This window comes from Sciurus carolinensis, chromosome 7, assembly GCF_902686445.1.
Source record: "Sciurus carolinensis chromosome 7, mSciCar1.2, whole genome shotgun sequence".
Classification (NCBI taxonomy): Eukaryota; Metazoa; Chordata; class Mammalia; order Rodentia; family Sciuridae; genus Sciurus; species Sciurus carolinensis.
Window position 1 is genome coordinate 136906932 of NC_062219.1, and position 27953 is coordinate 136934884.

A 27953-nucleotide genomic window follows, 5' to 3' on the forward strand; every position below is an offset into this window, starting at 1 on the left:
GGTCATGCTTTATGTCCAAATTTAATGTGTGTTTTCACCATTGAAAGTTATTCTGAATTAAGTTCATTCACATTTATTGATATGATTGCTGTGTTTGATCTCAACTTGTCACAATATCTTGTGGCTATGCATTATATTTTATATTGGTTGTATTTTTCCTGTAAGAGTAGGCTATTTTGCTCTTGAATTAAACTTTTTGTTGCTATTCAGAAAGATTCTTTATTTCTTTATTTCTTTATTTTAATAGTGGAGATTGAACTCAGGGGTACTGGACCACTGAGCCACATCCCCAGCTCTATTTTATATTTTATTTAGAGACAGGGTCTCACTGAGTTGCTTAGCACCTCACCATTGCTAAGGCTGGCTTTGAACTTGCCATCCTCCTGTCTTAGCCTCCTAAACCACTGGGATTACAGGGATGTGCCACCATGCCCAGCAGTTTTCTTAACTTTTTATTATCTAGTGTGTTTTAAAGATATTGTCTAACTATTGTCTATATAATAATCAATGATTGTATTCTATGTTCTGATTTTTTTTTTTATCACATAAGGGAGTTTATTAAGCAAACAGAGTGTCTCCCTGCAGGGTAAGAGAGAAAATGAGAGGAAAAGAGAAGGAAAAGAAAGGGCGTGCGCTAGAGAGAGTGGAAAGCCAGGAGGATAGAGGACAGACAGAAGAATGGAAAAAGATCCTCTGTTCTGATTTTTAATTACATTATTTTTACTTTGTGGGGTGATATAATATGTAACAATTATTAGTTGTCTAATTTAAGCTTTGTTGTAGTCGAATCTGCTATTTTATTGTATTAATATGCTCTCCATCAGTTTCTGTCTTTCTTTTTGCTAAAAATTTCCCACTTATTTTTGATTTAAAGTTCATGCATTGGTAAATTTTTCAGAAAGATCTCCCTAATAATGTAGCATCCCCTATATTCTTATGTGTTTAGGTTTTTTCTCTAGACTTCATCCTTAAAAGACAACTGATGAATATAAAATTCTTGTTCTAAATATTTTTAAATTGTGTTGTTTGATAATGTGGCTCTATTGTTGCCTTGTTTTGCATTTTGTTTTTGAAGAGTTTCCTTGCCTGTCTGAATTATTTGTTTGTTTATTTTTTCCTAGAGGCCATGAGGACTTTCCCCTCTTATTGTTGTAGTCTAATACTTTTACCATTCACTTCTCCTGGTTTATTTTCTCAAGCTCTCATTTTTTTTAGTACCCATCAACTGCATTCCATCCTTTGACTTTTCTCTCTGGATACTCCAGTTATACAAATGCTGTTCCTTCTTTGCCTCTCTTCCACTTCTGCCACTTCTCTGCCTGTTGTTCATTTAAAATTTGCATTGTGTCTTCAGTTGATTTCCTGCTTTTCTTCTGTGCCCCTTATTAAATACCCATGGTCTCTTGTGTACTTTATAAATTTGGACTTCAGTTTTGAGATTTTATTTCTTCTTTTTTATTCCTGAGTCTGATCAATTCTCATTGCATTTCTTTTTTTCACCCATATTTCTTCTTAATTTTTGAGTTTGAACTGAAGCAACTGTTTTAAGTCGCCACATGCTTCTTGAGCTTATTCAATTTAATTTTCAAATATTACTTTACGTTTTGCTTCTGCTTCTTGGTTTTCTTTTTTGTGGGGAAGAGAGTGGATTTTCATCAGTTGAGCTGTTTGAATCAGCTTTCTGAATTTGGAGAAATCAGTGCAGTTTTCCTGATTTTTTTTTTTTTTTTTCTAATGTTCTTTTTTGTTGATTTTTGGTTGTGTAGAATATTGCTTAGTTCTCTGGTGCCCTCTTCTGTTAGTGTAGCAAAGCACAGATTCTTGTGAATTTTTTTGAGTGCGTTTTGGGGAGGGCTGGGGTTGGTTTTATAAATCTTCTAATTTGTTTACGTGTTTTCTATCTTTTGCAACCCTGAATTCCTTTTTCTTTTGCACCCTTAGACCTACCTACCCAGTTGCAAAGGTTGTCTTCCACTATCTCATACCCCTTTGTCTTCCTTTGCAGTCATGCCTTTGAAAATGGTTGCTTTGAATTAAACAGACTCTTAATTATTTTTCCATACTCCTGTACAAGTCTACTGGGACACTTTTTTGGGATTCACACTCGAGGGTGACTTCCTGTAACGACTGGTGATTTTAGATCAGCTTTACCACCTACTCTTTGCCTTCCTCTTTCTTTCCTTCAGATTTCCTCAGCTTGCACTTGTTTTCCTCAAAGGCTCCTAGTGGAGGGGGAATGTCTTTGCTCCCTCCCTGTGCTGCCTTTTTGTGCACTTATTTTCATGTTCATGGATCCTTTTTTTTCAAGTTATGCTGAGGACTTGGCATTTAATTGTTTTATTTGTTCTTTTGTTTCTCTACAGACTTTGGCATTTGCCATTGTTTCTGAGGCTTGTGATAGTAGGATCTTTTTCTGAAAAGTTGTTTTTTTTTTATATAATTTTGCTGGGAATTTAGAGGAACTATCAGTCTGAGTTTGCCTTAGTCCATTTTCACCACCTGAGCCACTCTCTTTTGCCCAGGAAATGTGACACCTGACTGTAGGTGTACATAAGGACTGGTTTGTGTTCATCTTATCGTGAGGATGATTCCTTTAGGGCTGTTTGTTTCAGGCACTCTGACTTGGTCAGATGCTGGATTTCACTTTTTTCTCACTTGTCATTGTAAGTTGTCACAATGAATGTTCAGTTTTTTAGTTGATATGTTGGGTAGGCAAGATATTCCCAGTGGCTTTGTGCTAGGCTTTTTTTTTTTTTTTTTTTCCTGGTTTCATGCTTTCTTATAGAGTGTTGTTTAGTAGTTCCTAGTTTGTTACTTTTTCGATGCTCTTACCAATCTTTTAGCAGCATTTATCAGGAGAATTGCTTGTAATTATTCAACTCAACATCATTAGAAATGTCAAATGATTAAGTCTTTAAATAAAACATTTGTTATTTTTGATTTCATGGGACATCTGGTGGTGGGAAGAATGATAGATCCATATATACAATTCTCTTTTTGATCCAACCTTCTAGCTCAGGTAAAGATCTACTTTGTTGCCATATATGGGAACACTTTATTTTATTGATGCAGCAACTTTTGACTATTAATACCTGTGATTACCGATGATGAGGAGGAGGAAAATTTATTTAGTGATTGCACGGTGCCAAGTACTCTATATTTTCATATATTATTTTATTTATCATAAAATTTGTTAATCGAGTGTCATTTTAAAGATCATTACCTGAGGCTTATCTACCAGATTTCTTGCCTGGGTTTACATGGATCATAAGTGGCAGAAATATGTGTCAGTTCCTGTCCTGGGCTTTGGAAATAAAAGAGAAGCAAATTCCAGCATACTTCCTGCCTTCATGGACAAGTTTGATTCCTAGACAATACTTTGTTACCTAGTCTTAGGTCATACTTACTTATCATTTTTTAGTCTAAAAGCCTGATTCATGGTGTTCCCACTAGGCTACTATCTATTGTTAGGAAATGAATATAACTTCACAGAAATGTAAAACAGATCTTAGCAAAGATCAAAACAGTGTCTTTTAATTCTCTAGAGACTCTGCACAATGAAGCATAGAGCTTTACTAAAAGTTGCTTCTAAGTGGGTGCTAATTTCAGTATGTTTATTGAGTATGAGATATTGTTCTTATGGCATATTATAACAGATTAACTATTTTAAGCAGAATTTCTGTATTATTTTAGACTGGCCAGGTTTCTATTTCATGTATTTATTTTTTTCCTCTTGGTTTACAGTTATTTGCTGATATAAAGGATGGAGACTGCCTGAAGCTCTTTGAACAAAGTTCTCGTTCTGCTCATAAGCAAGAGATGCACACCATGGAGGCCTTGAAGCTCGTAGAGTTTGACCTTAAGCAGACTCTTACCAGGCTTGTGGCACATCTTTTTGGAGATGGTAGGTACTCAGATATCTTTGTGTTAGGCTTAAATGTCCAATAATTTCCATCTTCCAAGTCATAAAGGGTGCATCTAGATCTTTTGATTAAATCATAGCATAATGGTTTAGGTTGTAGCGCAGTATAACCCATGGTTTTCTTGGTTCATCCCATTTGAAATTAGGAGGATATGGAAGTGGAATTAGCTAGAGAAGAAAAATGTTTACAACTTTTGATAAGAAGAATGGGTTAGGATCAGTGTAATCAGTGGAGAGAGAGTATACAGGCTGATTAGTGTTATTAATATATTATCATTAGATCAGACTTTACTCATGTGACTGAGCCCAGTGGAAAGTTTTATATGATGATGTGCTGATTACTACTGTCAACAACAAAAATATTAACAGTAAATTTCCTGTGGGTGGACCAATATTGTTATCATCTGGACTCTCACTTTAGTCATTATTATGACTATTGTCAATTGCATAATTCATATAATATTTAAGAAACCACTAAATAATCTATAAATTCTTTATATACATATGATTTTAAAAAGAGCATATCAATTTCAGGATAATATCTTTTCTAGGAGGTGGGGAATGTATTAGGGAGGGGGTAGAAACCAGGCTTCAAGTATGTTCATAATGTTTTATATTTAAAAAAGATATGAAGTTAAATATGACAAAATGTTGTGATTTGATAAACCGAATAATGGGTGCGTGGATGGTTGCTATTTTCTACTCTTGCCTCTAGATTTGAAATATTTCATATTAAAGTCATATAATGCAATAGTGAAACGGGTTTCAGATAGAGATTGCTGATGTGAAAATCCTGTTATAGCCAACTTCCCTTTACTTTCATGACAAAAGAAAGGAATGGTCATATTTTTAATAGTAATATCATCTAACTGAAATGTAGAGAGATGGTTTGTGGTGTTCACATCATTTTAGAGGCAGGATGGGATAGGGGGGATTCTAGTACTTTAAGGAGAGTGTTCTGTCTCAAGTAGCTATACAGAGTCAGGCTTATCTCAGTTTTTCCCTTGTCAAACTATGGAAAGAGTTTTTTAGAAACCTCCTTATTTATGCATTCCTACACTTTTCTGAAGTCATATGATTTGGGGTTTGTGAGATTTAGAAACTGGATATCCACGGGGCTGCAGGCATCACGGTATGGAATAAGCTAGACATGATCCCTGTCTTCAAGGAGCCACAGATCTTAAATCCTTTGCTCAGAAATATTAAGTGTTGTGTGGGCACAGGGTAGAGAGGCCTCTTCTGGGGCACAGCATGCACTCCAGGAGGACAGGAGTGACAGACAGCCCAGCTGACACTTAAAGGGTAAGTAAGAATTAGTCAGTGAAAGGACTGGCCACTAAACAAGGAGAGGTGGGGGAAGACAGAAAGAAAGTGTAACACAAATGCTAGTCCTTGAAAACACACATAAAACTGAATAACATTAAGGAAAGAAAACAGGAGAAGGAAAGGAAGATGACCGACAGCAAGTCTTATCCCCATGTCCACTGATGCTGGACTATTGAACAGGTCATTCAGTGCTTTAACCCTCAGTTCTCTGACTTAAAAATTGAGACAATACTTGTTTCATATGAGAATAAGATGAGATGAACATGTGAAAAGTGCCTTCTAAGTTATGGATTTTAAATGAATTTGAAAATATGTAAAAATGAGAAAAGGGAAGGAAAATTAAGGCAATAAAAGCAGAGAACTATGAGGAAGGAGGAGTACAAGCAAAGAGTGATAGTTGTGGTTGCTTTATCTCCAGTGCTTCTCATGGAATGGAAAGCCCTGTGGCCCAGCTGTCGTGCTGTGGAGGTTGGCTTTAACATCCTCACTGAGAATCAGCAAATATTGAAAAGAAACACTGTGCTACACCCTGTGTAGATTGAGGATATACATTTCTCCAAATGTGATCCTGCACTCTTCTTTGTGTTATTATTTTTAACATTTGGATTTGTATAGCTTTCAAAACTGTGCACTGAGGTGAACAATTTCCAGGTAGTGGATTTCCTCATAAAGAAACATTTCTGCAATACATGATTTTTCTGCCTGTGATGCCTGTCTTGACATGGTGGGCAGGCTCATGGCTAAGAATTAGGAATCTTACCTTTTGAAATAGCAGTGAAGTAGTAGCTTCTCTTTTTTCAGGCATATAGTTGCCTTATTGTTTTAAAAATGTTGACCCACACTTTTCAGTATCAGATTTCATTACAGATCAATGTTACTATTTTTATAAATCTTCCCATTTACTTTCTGTTTGTAAGATGAATTCGCAGAATCGTGGAATGAAATTTAAGTAAAAATCCACCTGCTTGGAAGACATGTGGTGTTCATGTGTACTAAAGTCTTTCTGTGCAAAAAGCCTTGTAGGTTTTTGTTTCCTTGCAGCCATGAGCAGTTTTTACCTCCATTCACACAATAACCAAATGCCCCGAAAATGCTGAGAGGCACATCACCCACTCAGCTTTACCTCACTCTGGTGCATCTTTGCTGTGCGTACGCTGGGAGCCTTGGTCGGAAGAGCCCGTCCCTGGGCTTGCTAGGCTTGTCACGTCTGCTGTGCTGCTTCTCCTGGTTCATGCTGAGCAGGGTGGGAAGGTGACATGAACCCAGACCCAGTTTATGAACTACAAGAGTATGATGGTGTGAGTCTCAGAAAACAAATAGTGCTGTGTGTTTTCTTGGTGTTCACCCTGAATAGTAACAACCCCCTCAAGATTCTTGGCTGTTCTCTTGACCTCTAAAGAAACATGATTTGTTCCTATTTTAGGGATTTCAGAGGCACCACTTAATTATGGGACTTTCGTTGTTGCTTCTTTTCATGTGTGTGTGTGTGTGTGTGTGTGTCTATATATATGTATTTTGCAAGCTTTTGAAGAATGTCTTTGGCCCCATGAATCTGGATGTCATTTAGATCAATTATAGCAATAATAATGATGATAATAGCAACAGTAGAGATAATAACAATTTTAAACCCTGTGCTGAGCACTTTTACAAGGATTTTTTGTTGTTGTTGTTGTTGTTGTGTTGGGGATTGAACCCAGGGCTTCATGCTTATAAGGCAAGCACTCTACCAGCTGAACTATATCCCCAGCCCAGGAATTTTTTATTTTGACCTGCATTTGTGATGTAGGTATTGTAATCCCCATTTCTCAGGTAAGGGAAACTGACACAGAGAATTTAAGTACATGTGAGGATCACCCACCCGGTAAGTGCCCTGGGCAGTTTTAACCCATGCAGTCTCACTACTGAGCCCATTGTTGAGGTCAGCATTTATGAAAGATAGAAAACAATCTGAATAATATTTCTGAGACTGTGAGGCCTATGAAAACCATGATGTTAAAACAAACTAGTGAGAATCAGGCCTCTCTCTAGGAACTGCCTTCTGCTCCTTTCTTTCCTCTTTTCTTCTGCTTTGGCTTGTGGTAGCCAGCTTGTGGTAAAGCCTCTGTTAGCTGCATCATATCGAATTACATTTTGGATAACAAGGATTGCTTGAAAACTTCAACTTCACTCTTTCTGTAGTTAGTTAATCAATGGGGACTGCTTTGGAAATATTCATCAACTCTTTATATTTGTTTTATGGTCTTGACTTTTCACCTTTTATTATATTATTGGATTCCTTTGTTCTTGAGAAAGCAAAATTAAAAATTAGAACACACTATTTCCTTGTGGCAATTTGTTGTTATTACAGCTGCTTTAGTTTCAGGGTTTTTTTTCCTCTCTCCAAATGTGGTTTATTATTTTCTACTAACATTTCCATTGTACCAGCATCCTAAGGCAATTATAAGAGAGGTTATCATTTTAGAATTAGAAGGAAATAAAAGAACCCTTTAGACTGTCTTTATGCTTGTGTAATTCATTGTTGTTTTTCATATTTCTCAATTGTTTTCTTTTCATTTTGTACCATGTTTGGCAATCATTTTTTTCAGAGCAACTGTGATGGGGATTTAGGATTCTTAACATTTTAATTTCTCTGTCTGTCCTTTAGGGTTTACAGCCCTTTTTTGGTACAATCTCTACTAAACATTGGAGTTTCCCTTTTTAATGCATTGACCTCGTAGTCCAATTTATATGAACTCGTCTAAAGGAGAGATGGATTGTGCTACTATGCTGCTGATTAGATATGTTGCTATGGGGGCTCTGTGTCTTTACCTATTTAAAAGCAAAAAAGTCCATGGTGGCCATTGAGATGCATCCCCCATCACCCCCTCTAAGGACTTTCTGCTGATGGGAATGCTGGGAGTTTCTGTCATCTCTTTGGCGAGACAGCTTCAGTTGCTGAGAGTCTCCTTGCCCTGGGGTGTGCCCATTCCAGAACTGCCCACATCCAAAGACCCAAGGTGGCAGGAGTATGAAGGCCTTTCAAGGGCCAGTTCTGATGGGCGGTGTAATGCAGACCTCCGGCAAGCATACGGCTTTGTTGGACCCGACTGTGGTGATTGACTTCTCCCTTTGCTCAACTAGATACCACCACCTTCCTTCCATTGATGTTGATTCCACTCCCAACCCCAGTAACCTTCTGGTCAACCCAACCTTCATAGGGACCTAGATCTGGGGTCACTCAACCAAAACATTCTAGGCCCTTGCCGTGTGAATGATGTCCCACTCAGGAGGGAGGTCCTGTGGTCATGGTAATGAGGTTCTTATGTGTTTTAAAGCATTTTGTATTTTTTCTGTTTATAAACTCTTGTTAATGTAAATGAATGAGAGTGTTTGGGACTAACATTTAAGTTTATAAATGTTAGCTCTACTTTGCTCCTAAAGCTAAAACACTTGTAAGATTATCACTTTAATAATTTTTACATGGACTGTCTTGGCTGACTGGTGCCACCTGATTTGAAGAGGGTTATCTTTTTCTCTAGTGCTCCTGGACAGTGATGTAGCAAAGCAATCATTGCACTCAAGCAGTGCTGAGTTGCCTATGCTCACTGTCGAGCCTGAGACTTGGATCTTTATGAAATGGGGATGTGGAGTATTTTGCATTATGCCAGTAGAGATGCCCAGTGGAAACAGGGCTTCCCCTTAGGAATGAGTTGGAGAGAGAATCAGATATGTTCTAAAACTCCCCTTCTTTGGGGATTCCAATTACATATGTATTTAGCCACTTGAAACTTTTCCTTTTTATTCTCCCATGCTCTGTTCATTTTTCATTCAGTTTTTAACTTCTGATCATTTTGATAGTTTCTGTTGCAGTATTTTTCTGCATTGTCTTATTTGCTGCTAATCCAGTGCTGTGCTTTTATCTCATTCATGTGCTTCAGTTAGAAACTTCTGTATTGTCCCCATCTATACCTACCATTCTTTTAGCTTTCTGAACATATTGAGTATCATTATAATATGTATTTTTTTTTAATCTTTCCTCAGTGTGTTGTCTGTCATTTCTTGGTAAACTGCTATTTTCCTCTATTTAATATTTCTTTTCTTTTTTGCATGTCTGTTAATTATTCATAGGATACTAGCATTGTCAATTTTACCTTGTGATGCATTTGGATTTGTTTTGTTCTCCTAATAACATCTAGGAACTTTGTTCTGGAATTATTTACAAGGATTTTGATCTTTTTATGTCTTTAAAGCCTTCTCAGGCAGGACCAATGTAGTGTTTAGTGAGGAACAATAGTAAAGGGGCAATACCTTTCTTAGTCCTGTAGTTGATAACTTCTAAATTATGATGTTTTCCATCTGGCTTTTGGGACCAGCACTATTCCTGGTCCTCTGTGAGCACAACACTCTTCCTTCCTTCCTTGTGGCTGGTTTTCTGACCACAGGTGGTTTCCTGTACACTCAGGCATGGGTCAGTATTCCCTTGAATACTGAGGGGCTCTGTGACTGCAGCTCTCCAGAGCGCTCTGTGTATTGTCCTTCTTTCTTCATTCTCTCTGTTGCGCTCCAGTCATCCTGATTTGTCCAGACACCTAGCTCTTCCTCTTCACCTTTGGGAGATAGCTGGGTTCTTCGGTTTTCTCCTTTCTTCCTATAGAGAAGTTAGTTCTCTTTCCTCAGTGTCAAGTGTCCTTGGTGACCTGGGTCCTATGTCCTGAGTGGCATCATTTCATATCTTTTGGCTTTCTAAATTAATTGGTTCTACGTCTGCAAATTCAATCGGCCTTGAATCAAAAATATTTAAAACAACATGTCCTTTCTGAACACTTACAGACTTTTTCTTCTTGTTACTATTCCCTCAACAATACAGTCTAACAAGTGTTGAGATAGTGTTTATATCCTGTTAAGTATTGTAAGTAATGTAGAGATGATTTAAAGTATCCAAGAGAATGTGTGTCGGCTTTATGCCAATATTATGCTATTTTATAGATAGCTTCACCAAGGCTTTATTGGGTGTACTCACCAGCACTGATGCAGGAGATACAGCTGATCCAGTGCGAATGGCTTGACTCCCTAAGCCTTCAGCTTTTTAGAGCTGCAGCCCCAGGATGCACTTGGATGACATATTGTGTCATCCATCTTGCACCAGCTTGGAGTTTATCCCATCCCAGCCTCTGGCCTTGAGCTTTCAGCCTCCTTCAGGCCCTAATCCAGCAGGTTTCCCTGCAGCTGGCAGGCTCCTGGCTCCTCCTCTGGTCGTGGCCCAGAGTCCAGTGACCCTGTTTTATTTTCTCATTGTACTGTATTTATGTTCTGTTTCTGACCCATGGAGGTTTCTTTTATCTTTGAGCTTTACTACAGCTTGTTTTTTCTTTTCCCTCTGTTACTGATGTGTGTTGAACAAGGAGCCTGGCTGTGCCCTCTTGGTCTTCTGAGAGCACTTTGCATGGGAGCCAAGACACTGCCATTTTCATCCTTCTGCCAGTGGAGGGCAGTGTGGTGTCTGCTGTCAGACACACCTGGCTCCGGTCTTGGCATACTGACTTGACTTGGAATTTAGATTAGATACATAAGCAGTCTGAGCCACACTTTCTTCATCTGTAAAGTGGGAACAGTGATCATGGTGCATCGAGAACGCCAGCCTTATATCAAGTGTCCGGTGAGAGAAGGCTTCTGAAATACTTAACACGGTACCTAGTACATGTAAATGAACCTCAAATGTGAGATGTTTGGTTTTTTTCATATTTTATAAAAGGGTGAGATTTTTGCTTTTTAGGATCATTCTAATTTCTATGTCATTTAACTTAAAAGTCAGCTGAGTGTTTATTACGTACTGGGCATACTTTTCCTTGCTGACTTGTCACAAAAGCTCTGTGAGACAAGTATTATTACTTAAATGAAATTGAGCCAGTGAGACATTAATTTGTCCAAGATCAATTGAGTAAAAGTGGGTAGCATTGGGATTTGATCCTAGTTCTGTGACAGCTTTTTGCACCCATCATGTCCCACCCATCCAAGTCTCTGTGACCAGCTTCTGCAGGCTGTGGTGTGAGTCTATAAGGCCTCTCTGTGTAGTCTGCTTGGAATATAATTTCCTTAGGACCTGTATTGGGGAGGAGGGTTGGGCTCAAAAGGTCTGTGCTCTGGCTCATCCTGAGTGTGGTGCTGTTAGACTCTTTCCTCTGCTGCTTGTTAAGGAGCAGGGTCTGTCACTTGTCCTAGTGCCTCCAACCCCACACCTAGATTTTAGAATGAGGGGGCCTGTTAAGCTATGTTGTACTTCATTTCCAGAAATGAAGATCCAAGCCCTAATCGGGAGGATTCCCATAGAGCAGGGTCCCAGAGCAGTAAATAACTTGAGACTCTTTAACACACTGGTCTTTCTACCAAGTAAGAAACTTACAGCTGTGGGATCAGTTACACCATCTCCAGTGGTGGGGAAATTGCTAGCTTTTTATTTTTCCCTATTTCTTTGTACATGTCTTAGCAGAGGGAGTCATTGTGGCTGAAAGAGTACTAACATCTTCTAGTGTGTGCTTGGGAAGTCCCACACCAGAGGATTTTATTACCCTCTGTGACAGGGAGAAGGTGGTGTTTACTGTTAGCTTTGTAGCGGGAATGATTTTACTCCATTTAGCAGAGTGCAGCACTGGACTCCAGGGTACATGGCTGTGTGGACATGTAGGATATATATGGCACACTGAAGAGTCATAGTGTTGTCATTGCCATGTTTGTAAGGCCCTAGATGGGGATGAAGTGTAAACCATGAATGACTTCATGCTGCTTGTGAGGTGGGCTTTGGAAATGGAATCAACGTTCATATTCCCACATGGATGCTTCAGGCCTTAAATGTGCCTCCTCTTCCTCCTAAGTACCAGTCACATGGTTGCCAGGTCCCGAAGATACCGATTCCTTCATGAAGGGAAAGATAAGAGATGCAGACAGACAGCGAGGGACAAGGAAGGCAGCAGGAACCTGAGAATGTTGTCCAGGGCACTCAACTGTTACATTAGCTAAGTGACAGCTGTCTAAGGGGGCCAAGCTGGTGGTCTTTTATCAGTAGAGCCCTGGGTTTTCATCTGGGACCTGAGCTCTAGTATGACTCTTTCACTAATTATATACTTTGGCCTCTGTGGAAAGTATTGAGCTAATGTTAATGCAGGATGTGATCTAGCACCTAGAATGGACAATTTAGCACTACTTACTACAATTATAAGAGCATTTTCTCTTTGACCCAGCAGGGTATTTTGTTGCAGCATTGCTTTCAATACCAAAGAATTGGATATGCTCCAAGTATCTATCCATCAGGGACGTCTATAAGTGTGGGGGAGGCACATGGTGGAACACTTTGCAGGAGTCAGAAAAAGAAAAAAGAAGTGTTCTGTGTTTGCATGGAGAGGCCTCCAGACATTTCATTCAGTGAAAAAGCATGGTGTGCAATTATGTGCGTAGTATTCTGCTTTTCATATAAGAAAAGAGGAAAATAGAAATAGATATTTATGTGTGCTTACATACTGTGATAAAAAGAAAACCTTGTAAGTTTATTGCAAACATTCAGGAGAGTGGGGAGAGACAAGAACAGGGATACAAATGAGACTTCTCACAGATGACCTATCATATAGTGAGAGGTATTTTGTCAGAGAGTTTTCACTTTGAATCCTGTGAACTTACTACCTATTCACATTTTTTGTAAGAAAAATCTTTTAAGACTGGAGCAACATTGATAAATTAGAAAACAAATGATATCAGAAAGTAAATAGCACATATTCATTTTAAAAGGCTAATGGTCCTAAACAGAAGCAGAAGAGCTAGAATTGTCAGGTGCCTTTGACAGTGTCGGCTGGGTAATGACCCTGGTTAGATTGATGGTGCCAGTTTTTCAAGATTTCTTTCTATCCAGAGGCTACCTTCCTTCTTTTTTCTCCCCACCTTCCTTTCCTTTCTTGGGTACAAACTATATCTTGTTCAGAAAGTGGGAGGAGCAATCCTGGTTTCATATTGCTGCCTTCTACTCTCCCTCTGGTACCAACTAAGGGAAGACCTATTGAAAAATTAATGCCAAACAGCAACGATTAATTGCATATTTGTGTAGTCAATTTTTAAAATTATTTGCTTCAGTGGAGGGTAGTCTTGGTAGGATGTAGAAAATCACTGGTGTATGCTCTAGTTTGGACCATTCACCTTTTAAGATTTAGATTTACTTCAGTGGAAGGCAGTTCTGATGGTTGTCCCATCTCTATGAGGAGTTTGAGGAAACAGGTCAAGAATCCCTTTAATTAGCTTTAAATCAGGGAACTCGAATATATATTATGTTTAGTTATTATGAAGGCGGGTTGGAGGTGGCATGAAATGATGTCTAATATTTATAGTATGTCAGGTAGACCACAGGAGGTAAAGACTGATGAGAATCGACCACGCCCCACCCCCGACTTTGTCCTGTTGGTCTTGCCCAGGGTGCAGACGTTGGGAAGCTGGTGCACAGAGTGGGCAAAGTGCAGGGCAGCCTTCCCCATGCCCTTGTCCCTCCTGGCAGGGCAAGTGGTGTCCTGCCAGAGTTGAGAAAGAAACAGTTCTTGCTGCACATCTTCTGTGGGTGCACATCACTGTCGTGAAGGAATTTCCACTTACCACTTCACAGGTCCTACTTGAGGGATTGCTTTTAGACTTTGGGGCCCCCTCATCCTTGAACAAACTCAGCATCTCCATTTAGAAGAGAAAGCAGTCGGCACTTAGGTCTCTGCCTCCCAGTTAAACCTACATTCCTGGAGGGTGTTTTCTTGAAACCACTAAGTGAAATAGCTGTCATTATAGATAGTGTGGGGGTGAGGCAACTGGGGCCCTCATAATTTCATAGGAAAAGTAGTAGAAATCTGAGACTTGAATTCAGATTTGGACTTTCTTCCACTTGACTCTAGGCTGAAAAAAAAATTTTTTTTTGACGGTTGCTGTAATCTCACAGAATACTGAAGCCATTTTAGAAAGCTCATTTGTAAATGTGATTTACTAATTTATTGTGTCTCCCCTCCCCAAAAAAATAAGTAAAAAGAAAATACCTTGACATTATTTTCCACTAGATATATAATACATGTTTTTAATTTTCCTTTATAACTCCAATAAGAGATTTGCTGCATGCATAATGGATTCTTTTGATAAAGACATGCTTACTGAAATTTCTCCTCTATTAATGTGTAACACAAAATACATAGTTTTTTTTAAATACATAGTTTTTTTAATGGATACTTTACTGATTCCTGATACTTGATGTGTGAAATAAATCATAATTCTGAGCTATTTACTTAGGATTATATATTTTATTACCAAAAGCATGTCAAGATGCCATTTTAAGCAGATATATTAAGATAGTGATTTTGAGATCCTGGGGCAAAAGACAAAAGGAAACTATATTTTGAGACTAATATTTAAAGTATTCAATAATTGATTATACTATAGTGATTTTTAAAAAATGACCTCTGTTAATGTGTCAGTATTATGGAAATTTAAATAGAATACATAAAAGAATATGGTATTTTTTTCCAAAATTACACATGAACTGATACAATTTTCTTTCAAATAATTACTGTTTGTATTTGAAGTAGAGCCATAGACTGCTCAAAAATGGTGTTTGGCAGATTTGGCTTTTGCCTGTTTATATAAAGGAAGTAAAAATGAAGACATTCTTAAAGTAGTAGATCAGAGGAAATGAATAGTGTTTGAATTTGGCATTCTTTGTTGGGGCATGTGGACTTTAAAAGAAACTTAACAAAGGATCTGAGGGGGTAAAATTAATTCAGAACCACACAGTCTCATTAGACACAACTTTGGCCAATCTGTGTTTTCCTTTTTAATTTTTATATTATGATCAATGGATTCCCTTCCATATTATCATTAATATTTATATTCTTCCTTGATCCTGAAAGACTTGGCTAGCTTCCCTGCCTTCTCATGCTTTGCTGTGTGTAGTGTCATCGTGGAGCCATTATTATCATTGCTACAAAGAGACACCTGTAGGATGATGACTGAGCAGAAAGAACTGAGGCTGTGGTGGCTGAGTTCTTAAACCAGAAATGCAAGGGCATTTTATCAATTTTGTTCAACATTACAGACATTTTCGATCCCAAACTACAGTTTTTTTCCTAACCATAGAAGCAATAAAGCAAATGCCCTCAGTTAAAGATATTAAGAGAAGAAAGTTTCTGGAGAGGGGAAGAGGCCTCACGTCACTTTCCAGTTCCATCCTTGTGCTGCTCTGTCACTGTCAGCACCAGCGCAGATGTAAATGGGGTCTTGTCTCTGTGGAGACCTGGCTGCCCATGAGACTGTATTCAATAGGTATTTAGCACTTAGAAAGACTGATCATGAATGACTTTACTCAACACGTTGTTGTTGTTGTTTTTTTTTTTTTTTTTTTGGTACCAGGAATTGAACCCAGAGGTGCTTAACTATTGAGCCACATCCCCAACCCTTTTTATTTCTTATTTTAAGACAGGATCTCGCTGAGTTTCTTTGGGCCTTGCTAAGTTGCTGAGACTGGCTTTGAACATATGAGCCTCCTGACTTAATCTCCCCAGCCACTGTACCCAGCTTCAACACATGACTATTTTGAGTGCCTACTAATGTCTTGAAAATTTTTCTTTCCTACTTGGGGTAACCTAAGATGTTACTAGTGTGTGTTGTAAAGTTATATAAACTAAACTCTATTTAACTTGTTTGAAATAATTTTTAAAAATTGATACAGGAAAATTAACTGTGCAGAAGTCACTTCCTATATTCTGAGCCCTTAGATATTTGATGATATGATGATGAACTCATGATGTTATTCCTTTGTGCTGTTGCTGTTTTTGGTAAAAGTCAAACCAGTATAAAAAGCTACATAGATAGAATTTGTTTTTCTGAACTCTTTTCATAAAATGATTTGATGCTTGCCAGGAGTTACAGAAGAGAATGTTTAAAATTATTTTGTCTGCTGGTCCTCCTGCCCTCGGTTTTATGTCCCAAGGCTTCACACATTTCTGTTTGCTAGCAGGATTGTCTCTGGTGCTTTTTATGAAAATATTGATAGGGGACTGTTGGTCCCAAAGAAGGGCAGGTGCACAGGTGTACAAATACCTTCTTCTCAAATACAGCTGCAAATAAACAACTGCTCTTCACATATGAACTTCAAATAGAAAAGTCTGAACTGCCTGGGTAACTTGTGGATTTGCCTCAGTGGTCAGCAACTGAGTCATTTTTTTTTCCCAGTTGAAAAACGTATTGGTGAAGTGTACTCAGCAACCCCAAGGAATGAAACATTGCTATGTGCAACAACATGGATGAATCTTAAAATATACTGAGTGAAAGAAGGTTGACAAAAGACCATTGCATTCTGTATGATTCCCTTTTTAATGAGATTCTGGGGAATGCCAGCTTGGCTATAGCAACAGAAGAGATCCATGGTTGCTTGGGGGTTTGGGAGGCCTGGAGAATATGTGTGGTCTGTGACTGGGTGGGAAGAATTTCCAAGGGGCACAAGGAAAACTTTTGAGGGTGACGGTTATGGGCGTTATCCTGAGTATGGTGACAGTTTTATGGGTGTATATGTTTATCAACATTTATCAAATTGTGTATTTTCTACATGTCCAATTTAATTTTTGTCTATTATGCTGCACATATAATAAAGGGGAATATTTTACCATTCTAAACTAAAACATTTTCCATAGACAACAGGTAGCTGGGAAAATAAGTGCAACTAAAACAAAGAGAATAGAATCTACCTTTGGAATTCGGGGCATAGGAAAGACCTATGTTTCATAATTCTACTCCCATCTGATTTTTGATTCATAGGTATAGAGAGTTATTTTTTAATTGTTAAGGTTGGGGTTTTGGAAGTAGACAGACCTGGACTTAGACAGTCGTCTGCTATTTGTGTGACTTTGGGTGAGAGACTTGACCTCTCTAATTTTCCCCCCTATCTGTGAAATGGGATGGTAGAGACATAATACATGCTGAATAGATAGAAGCAATTTTGTTATTATTTTTATTCACTTTACCTTCTGATTTCCACAAAATAATCTGGAGTGAGAACATAATGATATTGTATATTCATATGGGGGTATTTTTCCTTTGAAAACCAGATCCTTTACCATGGCCTTAGTGTTGCCTGAAAAAGAAAGATGCTGCCACTCTGGGCAAGGAACACAAATGATTTGTAAATGCCCACTCTCTGTGTTCTGGAACGTGGACATGGAGCTGTGGCAAGGTGATCTCTCACTGGTTTTTCAGCATTTAAGTGACCTCTGATCTTTGCAGGCTTTCACTGTTTTGAGTGCATTAGTTTGTTCTTTTATTAAATAATAAAATTATTGCTAATAATAATACCATTGCAGATGCTAGCCAGAGAAAGGATTAGATCCCGGAATAATTTCCTGAAACTATCAGAGAAAGGGCTAGGTGGCAGTTGGAAATAGGTCCCGTGGACCGGAACTATGAACATTTTTTTATAATGAAAACTTGGGGGAGGAATGCATGTGCCATTTACTTTTATCTTGCATTGTTTATAGATAAGAGGGGTGGGTTATGCCAAGGGGCAACTTCGGGAGGGTAGGGCAGTCTATAGGAAGAAGTAACCATTGCTTCTTGATGGGGGTGGGTGGCACTGAGAGTCCAGAAAGTTTATACTAACAGTGCCGGGGTCCAGGAGCCCTGCTGGTTGGCCATGGTGGAATTTTAAGTCAAAGCTTTAGCATACATTTAGGCAAGTAGAAGAGTCTTTTTTTGGTTTCACCTGCAACTGTTAACTGATTAACTTCTCTTATCTCTGCCCCTACTCCCATCCTTTGGCCCTTGTAAGTAAGTATAGGATATCTCATAATTTTTCTCATATCAGTGGGTGTGCATGTGTGGATGATAATCTAGCAAAAATGTAGTTGTTTTAAAAATTCTGAAACAGTGTCATTTTCATTTCTAGAAACTAAGAGAATCATCTGCTTTCTCCTGATCTGGACTTAATTTTTTCATTTGCCAGGTGGTTGCCAGAAATTGACAGATTTGGTTTTACAGGGTCCTGGAACTACACAGAGTGCTTTTCATATCTGGAAAGACATGCCAGTTTTTCACAAGTTATAAGATTTATTGTCTCGCCCAAATACGTTGCAAATTAGTTTGTTTGCTATTTATTTTACTCAGAATGTAGTAATTGGTGTCATTTGCTGAAGGGCAGATTTGATCATTGGAAAGGGTAGACTGCCTGCTAACGCTGTTTCTTTTTTCTTTGGCATCTCTGCAGGGTTGGAGATACGATGGGTGGAGTGCTACTTTCCTTTTACTCATCCTTCCTTTGAGATGGAGATCAACTTTCACGGAGAATGGCTAGAAGTTCTTGGCTGTGGGGTGATGGAACAGCAACTGGTCAATTCAGGTAGAAGAGAATCTCACGTTTACTGAAAGACTCTCTAAAGGAAACTTCTGTCCTCATGTAACCTCGTAGTTATTTGCAGTCATGTCCATATTTCTCCATTGCGGTCTTTCTCTCCTTGGTGCCCGCTAGACTTATATGACACCAACTTTCTCACATCTCATTTTGCAGAGACTTCTTTGGAGATCTTCCTTGTTAGCACTTGGCTGCTGGATTTATACTTTGATTTTGTGTTTGTTGATATGTTGCTTTCTAATTGCCCCAGAGGCATTTGATGCATGACACAAGTGAGCAGTTTGTCTTCTAAACTCACTTCCAAGCCCATGTGTAAGCAGTAAGTACTAAATGGAGATTGTCCTGGGATCCCTTTTCCCTGCTTCTGTGGAAGGACATTTGTTGTGTGACCTTTGAGGGTAGTTCTGGCTCCAGATTGGTTCATGGGACCTTTTGCAGTGGAACAGAGAAGTCTTCCTGGGTGACTAAGAAATATGGGTAGATCATGGTTAAAGATGGGGTAATCTGGTCATGGAGTTAGTGGATGAGTTGAGACAGGGTGGCATGAAATATGGGAATTTGTGTTGCTGGGAAACTGGATGTCTGGCCATCCCTTCTTACTCTTGTTATGTTATGATTTGGATGTGAGGTGTTCCCCAAAAACTCACATATGAGACAATGCAAGAAAGTTCAGGGAAGAAGTGATTGGGTTATGAGAGACTTAACCTAATCAGTGAATTAATAACCTGAGGGGATTAACTGAGTGGTAACTGAAGGCAGATGGGGTGTGGCTGGAGGAGGGGGGCATTGCAGTGTGGCTTTGGTGTGTATATTTGTATCTGGCAAGTGGAGCACTCTCTCTCTCTCTCTGCTTCCTGATGATGTGAGCTGCTTTCCTCTGCCACACTCTTCTTCCTTGATGTTGTTCAGCCTCACCTTGAGCCCTGAGGAATGGAGCTGCTGTCTATGGATTGAGACCTCTGAAACCATGAGCCCCTAAATAGACTTTTCCTCTTCTAAAATTGTTCTGTCATATCTTTTAGTCACAGCAGCGAAAAAGCTGACTAAAACATGTTACCAAGCGAGGCCCATTTTGCCCGCTGCACAGAATACTAATCACTGAAATGACAAGTTTGGCAAAAGAGAGTTTTTTCATGAGGTGCTGATGCTGAGAAAGTGGGAGCCCCAAGTCTCAAATCCACCTCACTGTGGATAGGTCTCAGAGGTATTTATGGGACAAAGATGCAGGATGGTTTGAGGTGTTGGGGAAGGTGACTGGAGGCAAGGAAAGATTAATCAGTTGGTTACAAGTATATGGTTAAACTTTGTGACTTCTCAGAAGATGCACATTCAGAAAATGTCAGTGTTAGCATGATCTGCAGTTGGGGTTTTTGGCCCTCTGAAGTCAAAAGGTTAGCATCCATCAGACAACTGTTGTAGGCCCTAGTAAATTGTTGGTGATTTTAGCTGGTTTGAGAGAGATAAAAGCAGCTTCACATTCCTGAGAAAACTGCTTAAACAATTGTTACCATAGTGACCATCCATCAGAGGTATTACGGATAGCAAAGCTGATGGGAATATACTGCTTAGCTATGTGACCTCTAAAATTGGTCATCAAAGCAAGTACCTAAAAGCAAGTGGTACTAGGGGGTTTACTCAGATTGTTCCTTGGTTTCACTCTTAGGTCTCCTCCATCTCAGCGGCCTGGATTTAATAGGCTCCCAGATTCTTCTCCTTTCTAGTAAGAAGGGTGGTGGAAAGCCCGGCAGAGGGCCAAATGCTTCACAGACAGGTTTCGAATATTTGAAGGGCCATCCTAGAGGAGAGGGATGACCAAAGGCAAAATTGGGGCCTATAAGAATCCTGAGCCAGCTCTTGGGTAAACCCAGGGATTTTGTTACAGCTCTCTTAATTAATAGCTGTGTGTCTTCAGGCAAGTTACTTATTACCTATGATCCTTGGTTTTATCATAGTTAAAATGGACACAATCACCCCATCCTCAAAGTTACATTAATGAAGATTAATTGAGATGATATTTATAATGTGTTTGTTAGCAAAGGGTCTAGCACACAGCATACATTCAGTCGAAATTAATTGCTGATGTTGTAATATTTTAAGATATTCTCTTGGGTACGGCTATTTATCAACAGGAAATACTTTAAAAAAGTATATCTTGCATGCTATAAATCAGTTTCTAAGTGGAACTAGTTACCTCTTTGATCTATACCCATCTCTGTATTTGTGATTCTAGATTGAGTTATTGGTTTTAGAGGGAAAAGAAAGAGTAATAAAAAAACTGAAAGATAAGGAAAATCAGCGTGTAGATGTGTGTGCATATCAGTAGAAAACACAAAATACTGGGACCAACATTTATTCTGTCCTTGAGTAGGAGCTGACTTCAAATACCCCTGTGATCTTTTGTTTTTTAGACAAAAGATTTGAAGGAATCAGAGACTTCTTCTAGAAGTGCCTATTGTCAGGAGGCCAGGGCTAAGAAAGCCAGTATGGGGGATCAGCTTACTATCAGTTTTCATTTGGAATTATGCTTTTTTATATTTCCTTCATGGTTTGTATGAGGTCTATTCACACAATAATTTGCTAAATATAGTTACCTGAAACAAATTTCCAAGTCATTTTTGAACATTAATGAGACTGCCATTCTACAATTAGATCAGCCCTGTTAGATATTCTTGAAGGGAATGGCAAAGTTAAAAAAGACACCTAAGATGCAAATGTGATTCACAGTGTTGGTAGGATGTGCTTCAAGTTGTTGGGAAAGTGTATGTATAAAATTTAAATATCTTGCTATGGAAGGAGAATAAAGAAATGGAAGAGGAGACTTTTATAAAAGAAACTCTGTGTAGGTTTGCTATTTGAACTTGAAGCTATTATGACAACATTCTGCTCTGTGTTCTTAGACGTGAATGTGTTTTGACTTCTCTAGTGAAAGATTTTAAATGATGTGCCTGGCACTCTAACTACAGACATTATTTGCAAGTACAGTTGGTTTTCTGTTTTCTGAGTTCCTAGAGCCTGAAGAAAGACTGGCTACCTATATACCATCCCTCTAGTTCAGATTTTTCTCCTACATTTTCTTTCTTCTCCTTTTCTCCTTTCTCCATTCTTTTGACTTCCTTTCCTCCTCCTCATTCCCTTCTCTTTTTAAAAGAGAACTTCTAAACAACAAACTGATGGTTATAGATTCTCCTTTATGGTTCTTATTTCTATGAGGTCAAGTACTGAAATGCAGAAACTGAAGAAACCATTGATGGAACAATGGTAGTAGTAGACATAATTTGAGCCTTTCCTGTATGCCATCATCTCAAAAAGCATGCTTTTTATGCTTTCCATTTCACCTTGATTAGAGGACTCTGAGGTGGATGCTGTTGTTACCCCCATTTTTCCAAGCCTGAGAAAAGTGATCTGGATCAAATGGCTAGATTGCTATCGCAACTTCCCCAAGACTTTCTGATAACAGTTAACCATGATACGATGCAACCCAAATTGTGGATTGCATGACTAAAATTTATTTCTGTTAAGTTGTTTGAACTAACATAGATTGAAGAACTGAAACAGTAAAGCAAACAACAAACAAAACTTCACTTGTTCTGTAAGTTGTTACCTCTGAAGAAGGGCTCGGCCACCTGTGTCACCTTCTGTGAAAGAATGCATTTAATTAGAGCATGAAGTTAGACTGCTCACTTAAACAGAGCCAACATTTTCTCACACACTGAAGTTGACTGTGGCATATATGTGTTTTCATGAGTGGAATGAGACTTCTTCTAAGGGCTTGTGGAATCTTGCTTTATTTCTTCTTCCTTAAGTTACAGAATCTACACCATCACTTTCAGACTCCTTAGAGTTAGTAATTGTGATGAGTGGTGATCATTTTCTTGATAATTTGGTTGTGTTTTTCCTCAGAAAGGTATTATGAGGACAGTACTGAGCCTTGTCCCCAAATACTACACACTTGTTTCTCACTGGGCTGACTCAGGCTGCTGCTGCCTTTTCATATGGTATGTGGAGCACAAATAACTAAAGCTATCCCCAGTGATGACTGTGGGCTGTACTTGTGCCAGGAAGGAATTTACCACTTATTGAGCCCCTGTGATGTTTAGAAGATTGTACGTAGGCCAAGGGGGAGAAAAAGCTGTGTAGTAGAAAATAACTTACAAAATGAATCTAGCTCCTTACCACCTCATTAAAATTTCAAAATTGACTTTTTTGGGAAACATGCGTGAAAAGTTTCCAGCTTTAAACAGTCATTAGTTGTTCATTCATCAGATATTTTTTAAAGTCCTCCTAAGGCTAAAGAAAATAAAAATCAGTGGGCAGAGTGGCAGGGCTGGGGAGGGATTAGAGAAGATTGTGCCAGGACTTTGTGCTAATTACATTCAGCCTAGGGTATAGTCAGTACAGGTCCTTGTAATATGCACCTCAAAATAAGTTAATTTCCTCTTCACAAAGTTATTTGCTTTGTCTTGCTTGGTTGCCCAGTTGGCATATACAACACTGCATTTCCTTTATGAGCGTGAATCTATTTCCAATTTAGTCTTTTCTTTGATATCTGCTCTCACTAACTTCTACATGCATATATATGGTTTAGTATTATTAATCTAAGATGGTAGACTTTCAAATGGCAAGGGCCAAGCCTGAACCAAGGCATGGTTAGATTCAAGTAGGTGTGTTCTTTATATATTTATCATCTTTGTGTGGAAGGCAATATGCTATACACAGAGGAAGCTACAAAAATCGATGTCTTTTGCCTGTGAAAACTTACAAAGATGGTAGGCACTAGTATAGTTTAGATCTGGAATCCCCTCAAACTTTGTGTATTTAAGGTTTGGTCCTTAGCTTGGTGCTTTTGGGAGGTGGTAAAACCACTAAGAGGTGAAACCTGGTGGAAGTAAGTTAGATAATTGGGGGCATGCCCCTGAAGAGAATATTTGGACCCTGGCCCCTTCTTGTTTCTGTCTTTCTGCTTCCTGGTCATTGTGTTTGTGAGTAACTTCCTCTATCACATGCTCCGGTCAAGACTGTCTTACGATAGGCCCAAAGACAATGGATCAACCCACTATAGACTGAAACCTGCAAAACTGGGAGCCCAAATAAACCTTTTGTTTTAGAAGTTGATTATCTTGGGTATTTTGTGACAGTAATGGAAAACTGACAAACACAGTTGGTAAGATTATATCAATTGTACCTGTAAGTTCCAGTTTTGAGAAAAGGGGCATAAATTGTCAGTTGAATTAGTAGAGGCTTCATAGAGGGGAGGTGACCTTTGAATTGGGCCTTAAATAGTGATTTTCAGATATGTGATTAGTAATCACTTGGAGAGCTTATTTAACTTTTCTGCTCTTAGAATATCAGAGTCTGTAGGTCTCACATGGGACCTGGGATGTACGGTCTAAACAAGTACCCTAGATAATTCTTGTGAATAACCCACACTCAGATAAGGCTTTAACCTAAATGCCTTTTGTCTTTAGGACAGGTTGAATATTTTCCCCAATTTTACTGTGGTGTCGTTAAGGTATAATGAAATGCACATTTTAAAAGTACATAATTTGATCCATTTTGACATTTTTATATTCCTGTGAAGCCATCACCACAATGTTCACCATAATGAATGTTTTTATCACACTTCACTGTTTCCTTGTGTTCTTTTTGCATTCTGCCACTCCTTCCAGCCTATCTTCAGGCTGGTATACCTGTTGTCATTTTAGATGAGTTTTTTTTTTCTTGTGTATCACACAAATTAAATTGTTGTATGTACCAGTTCATTACTTTTTATTTGAGTGCTATTCCACTGTATTGACATACCCCAATTTGTTTATCCATTCATTTGTTGATGGACTTTTGGGTTGTTTCCAGTTTGGGGCTATTCAGTGTGAAAGTGCTATAAATATTTGTATGAAATCCTTTGCAAGGGTATGTTTGCATTTCTCTTGAGAAGAAACCTATGAGTCAAATGTTCTGTAAATGTCAATTATATCAAAGTAATTGCCTAGTGTTGTTCAGCTCTTCTGTGTCTACTGATTTTTTTTTTTTGCTCTCAGTATTCGTCAGCTGCTAGAAAAGTATTTTTTACTATGATTATGGAGTTGTCTGTTTTGCCCTTTTATTCTGTCAGTTTTTCTTCATGTTTTTTTGAAGCTATATTATTAGGTGCATACCTTTTTATAGCTGTTATGCTTTTCTGGAAGAATTGCTCCTTTTATCTTCATGAAATCTATCTTTATATTTGATTCTCTTTTTCTTGACGTTTGGTTTATTTACATTAAAATATCAATTTCAGCCTTTTTTTCTTCCCTCCCTAGTTACAGTTACATATGTTATGTCAGCATACATTGAAAAGCTCATCAAGTGTTACACTTCTTTCTTTAAATAGTTCTATGCATTTTGAAGTACTTAAGGTCGAAATAGAATTTTTTTTTTTGTTTTCATATGGTTATTTACCATTTTTCTTGCTCTTTTTCACTTTCAATGATTCTTGCTTTCTTCTAGTATTTTTCCCCTTTGGTATGAAAAATTTTGGTTGTTATTTTCCTATAAACCCTGTGTGCTGGCGATGAATTCATTAGTAATCCTTTTTTTGAGCATGTCTTTATTTCCTCTTTATCATGAAGGATATTTTTATTGACTGCAGAATTATGGATTGATGCATTTTTCCCTCTTAGTTATTTAATGATGTTTTTCATTGTCTTCTGTCTCTATGATTTTTGAAGGAAGAAAACAATTCTTTTTATCATTGTTCACCTCTGTATACTTATTGTCTTTTTGTAGTTACTTTCAGGATTTTTTTTTTCTCTATGGTTTCAACAGTGTGATTTTGATATTTCTAGGTATGGTTTTCTTTGAGTTTCTTTAGTATTCATATTAAATCTTTGATTTTGCTCTAGGAAGATCCTGAGATTTTTATTCACACCCTCCCCCCTTCATCTTTTACTGTGTTTTTCAGACTGGGTAGTTTCTGTGGATCCATATTCATGTTTTTCCTTCTGTCGTCTTTTGTCTCCATTCTACTGCCTTGTAAGTTTCCTTTTTAAAAGAATATTTAAATCTATCAGTATAAAGTATACTCAACAGCAAAATTTACAATAACCTAAAAAGTCCTAACAGTGTAGAGGTAAATGTACCACTAATGACTTCTCTAAAATAAGTTTCTTACTTTAGATCTTTCTTGTTTGTTTTAAAAATGGTATTTGGTTTAGTTTCACAGTTTCTAGTTTTCATTGCTATCAAGCATATTTTTCTTTACTTAGAGCAAAATTAAATAGTTGCTTTAAAGAATCTGATAATTTCAACAAGTGAGTTTTTGACTTCTGTGAAAAGTTGATCACATTGTCCTGATTCTTTGTCAAAAATTTTTGTATTGCATGCTGGATCTTGTAGATGGTGAGTTGGATACACACTGGGTCCTGTTGTAATCCTGTGGTTGCTACTGATGTGTTAATAGGTGAGCAACCTGGTGAGGTTCAGGCCTTGCCTTCCATGGGCAGCAAATCAGATTGCACTGGTAGGAGTTTGCTGCTCTGATTCGTGTCCATCCTGCATGTGGGTGCTCTGGGGGTTGGTTTGAAACTTGTGGCTGTGGCTCGTCTTAGTTTAGTTTTTTAAACATGGGCTGGTTTGAGTCTTGCTGTGCATGTCGTTCAGAGGGAGGTTGATACAGATAGAACTGGGGCCTCTCCTTCTGGACTCTGTTCACTCTAGGATTTTTCCCTTCACTCTCCAGCTCTTACGAAGCACTTTACCCTGTATATAGGGAAACAGGCTTCTCTTTGAGGTTTAGTTGCCTGTGATGTGACCCACTTTTGGGGCAAAAACCATGTAAGGGAAAAAAAAAATCCCAAACACAACAAAACAGAAAATTCACCCTGTGGTATACCTCTCCAGGTTTTGACTCTCCTTCATAATTTTCCTATTTGCTTACTTTCCAGAGTCCTCTACTTACTGTTTGTGTGCTTGCCCAGAGCTTTTAGTTATAACCATAGGGAGGCTTATGCCCCAGAATAGGATCAAAGTATAAGATGCATTGTGAAGAAGGTGAGAGGACAGCTGCACGATGCAAGCAGGTGCTCCTGGGAACGTGGTTGTGTCGGTGCCGCTTGTCTATTGAATCTCTCAACCTTATTAATCAGAATTAATCCTCCTGCAGTTTTGAGGCAAACAAGTTGAGGCTGTCTAAGACCTGTCAGCCGCCAGGTCCCTCCTCCCTCCCCACCACCTCTCCTTTTCTCCCACAGTCCTCCCTTTCCTCCCTTTCTCCAAGTCAGTCCTGGCCCTTGCTTTGCCCTTCTAAAAAAGCAAACACGTATGTCAGCCTTGTGTGTAGGTTCTGTCTCGTAGTTCTTCCTTGTGACATATTTTCAAGCTGTTGGAATACAGATGTCTTTTCAAATATTGAAAATTTGTCCTTTTTCCTCTTCCCAATGGATAATAGACTAATTTCCAATATGAAAGTAATCTCAATAATTAAAAATTATTATATCAAACTTATAAAATGATATTCTTGATTGTGTAGAAATCATATATATTTTAAAAAACAGGATCATACTTTGAACTATTTTATTATTTTTTACAGTGGATGTAACATGATTGTGCTCTCATCTTACCAGATATCCGTCTACATTATTGTTGTTAATGGCCACGTAACCATCTTGCTGACCACTCCCATGTTGGTGGGTTGTTGACATAAAGTCTAGAAAGACGAGCACTTACCTTAGTATTTCCATGGGATAAGCTTATTAAAGTGGAATTATGGCCATATGCATCATAGAAATATGATGCACTCTGGGAAAAATTACCTGCAACATTTGGAAGTACTTCTTTTTCCACAGTCTCATGAGCAACACTGAACATCTTCAGTCCCTACTCTACATTTAACAGGAGTGACATTTTGTACTGGTGTTGTTTTATTTTTTTTCTGGTCACTAGTTTAGTTGAACATGTTTCCAGAAGTTTTTGGTTCTGTCTGCTTTCTAATACACTTGAAAGTATACTAGGATATATTCTGCGTGTTTTCTTTGTATTCTTCCTCCCCAAATGCTAAACTCCCTGTCATCTCTGTTGAAGTCCCCCATGTATCCCTTCTGGCAATATCTTCCCTCTTTCCTTCCTCATCACACACCTGTGAAGAGTCTCTATTTTGAATTTTGTCATTATCTTGAATTTCATTATAGTTTTACTGGTTATATTATAAAACAAGTTAACTTTTATCTGCTTGTATTTTTTTTATTTTTTTTTATTTTTCTATTTGCTGCTTGTGTATTTTTTAACAAATGGAATCACACTGTTGGCAATTTGTAACTTTTATTTTTCACGTGATTATGAAATCATTCAGTT

General features: G+C 38.3%; 1 protein-coding gene across 4 annotated transcripts in view; it reads left to right on the forward strand.

The window, feature by feature from the left end:
* Window positions 1-27953, forward strand: part of Fars2 (phenylalanyl-tRNA synthetase 2, mitochondrial) — a 499052-nt gene that overhangs the window by 152291 nt on the left and 318808 nt on the right. For all 4 annotated transcript variants that reach the window (XM_047558209.1, XM_047558210.1, XM_047558208.1 and 1 more), the window contains 2 exons: window positions 3745-3904; window positions 18486-18617. In XM_047558209.1, coding sequence (XP_047414165.1) covers window positions 3745-3904; window positions 18486-18617 — 292 coding nt within the window. The remainder of the gene's footprint in view (window positions 1-3744; window positions 3905-18485; window positions 18618-27953) is intronic.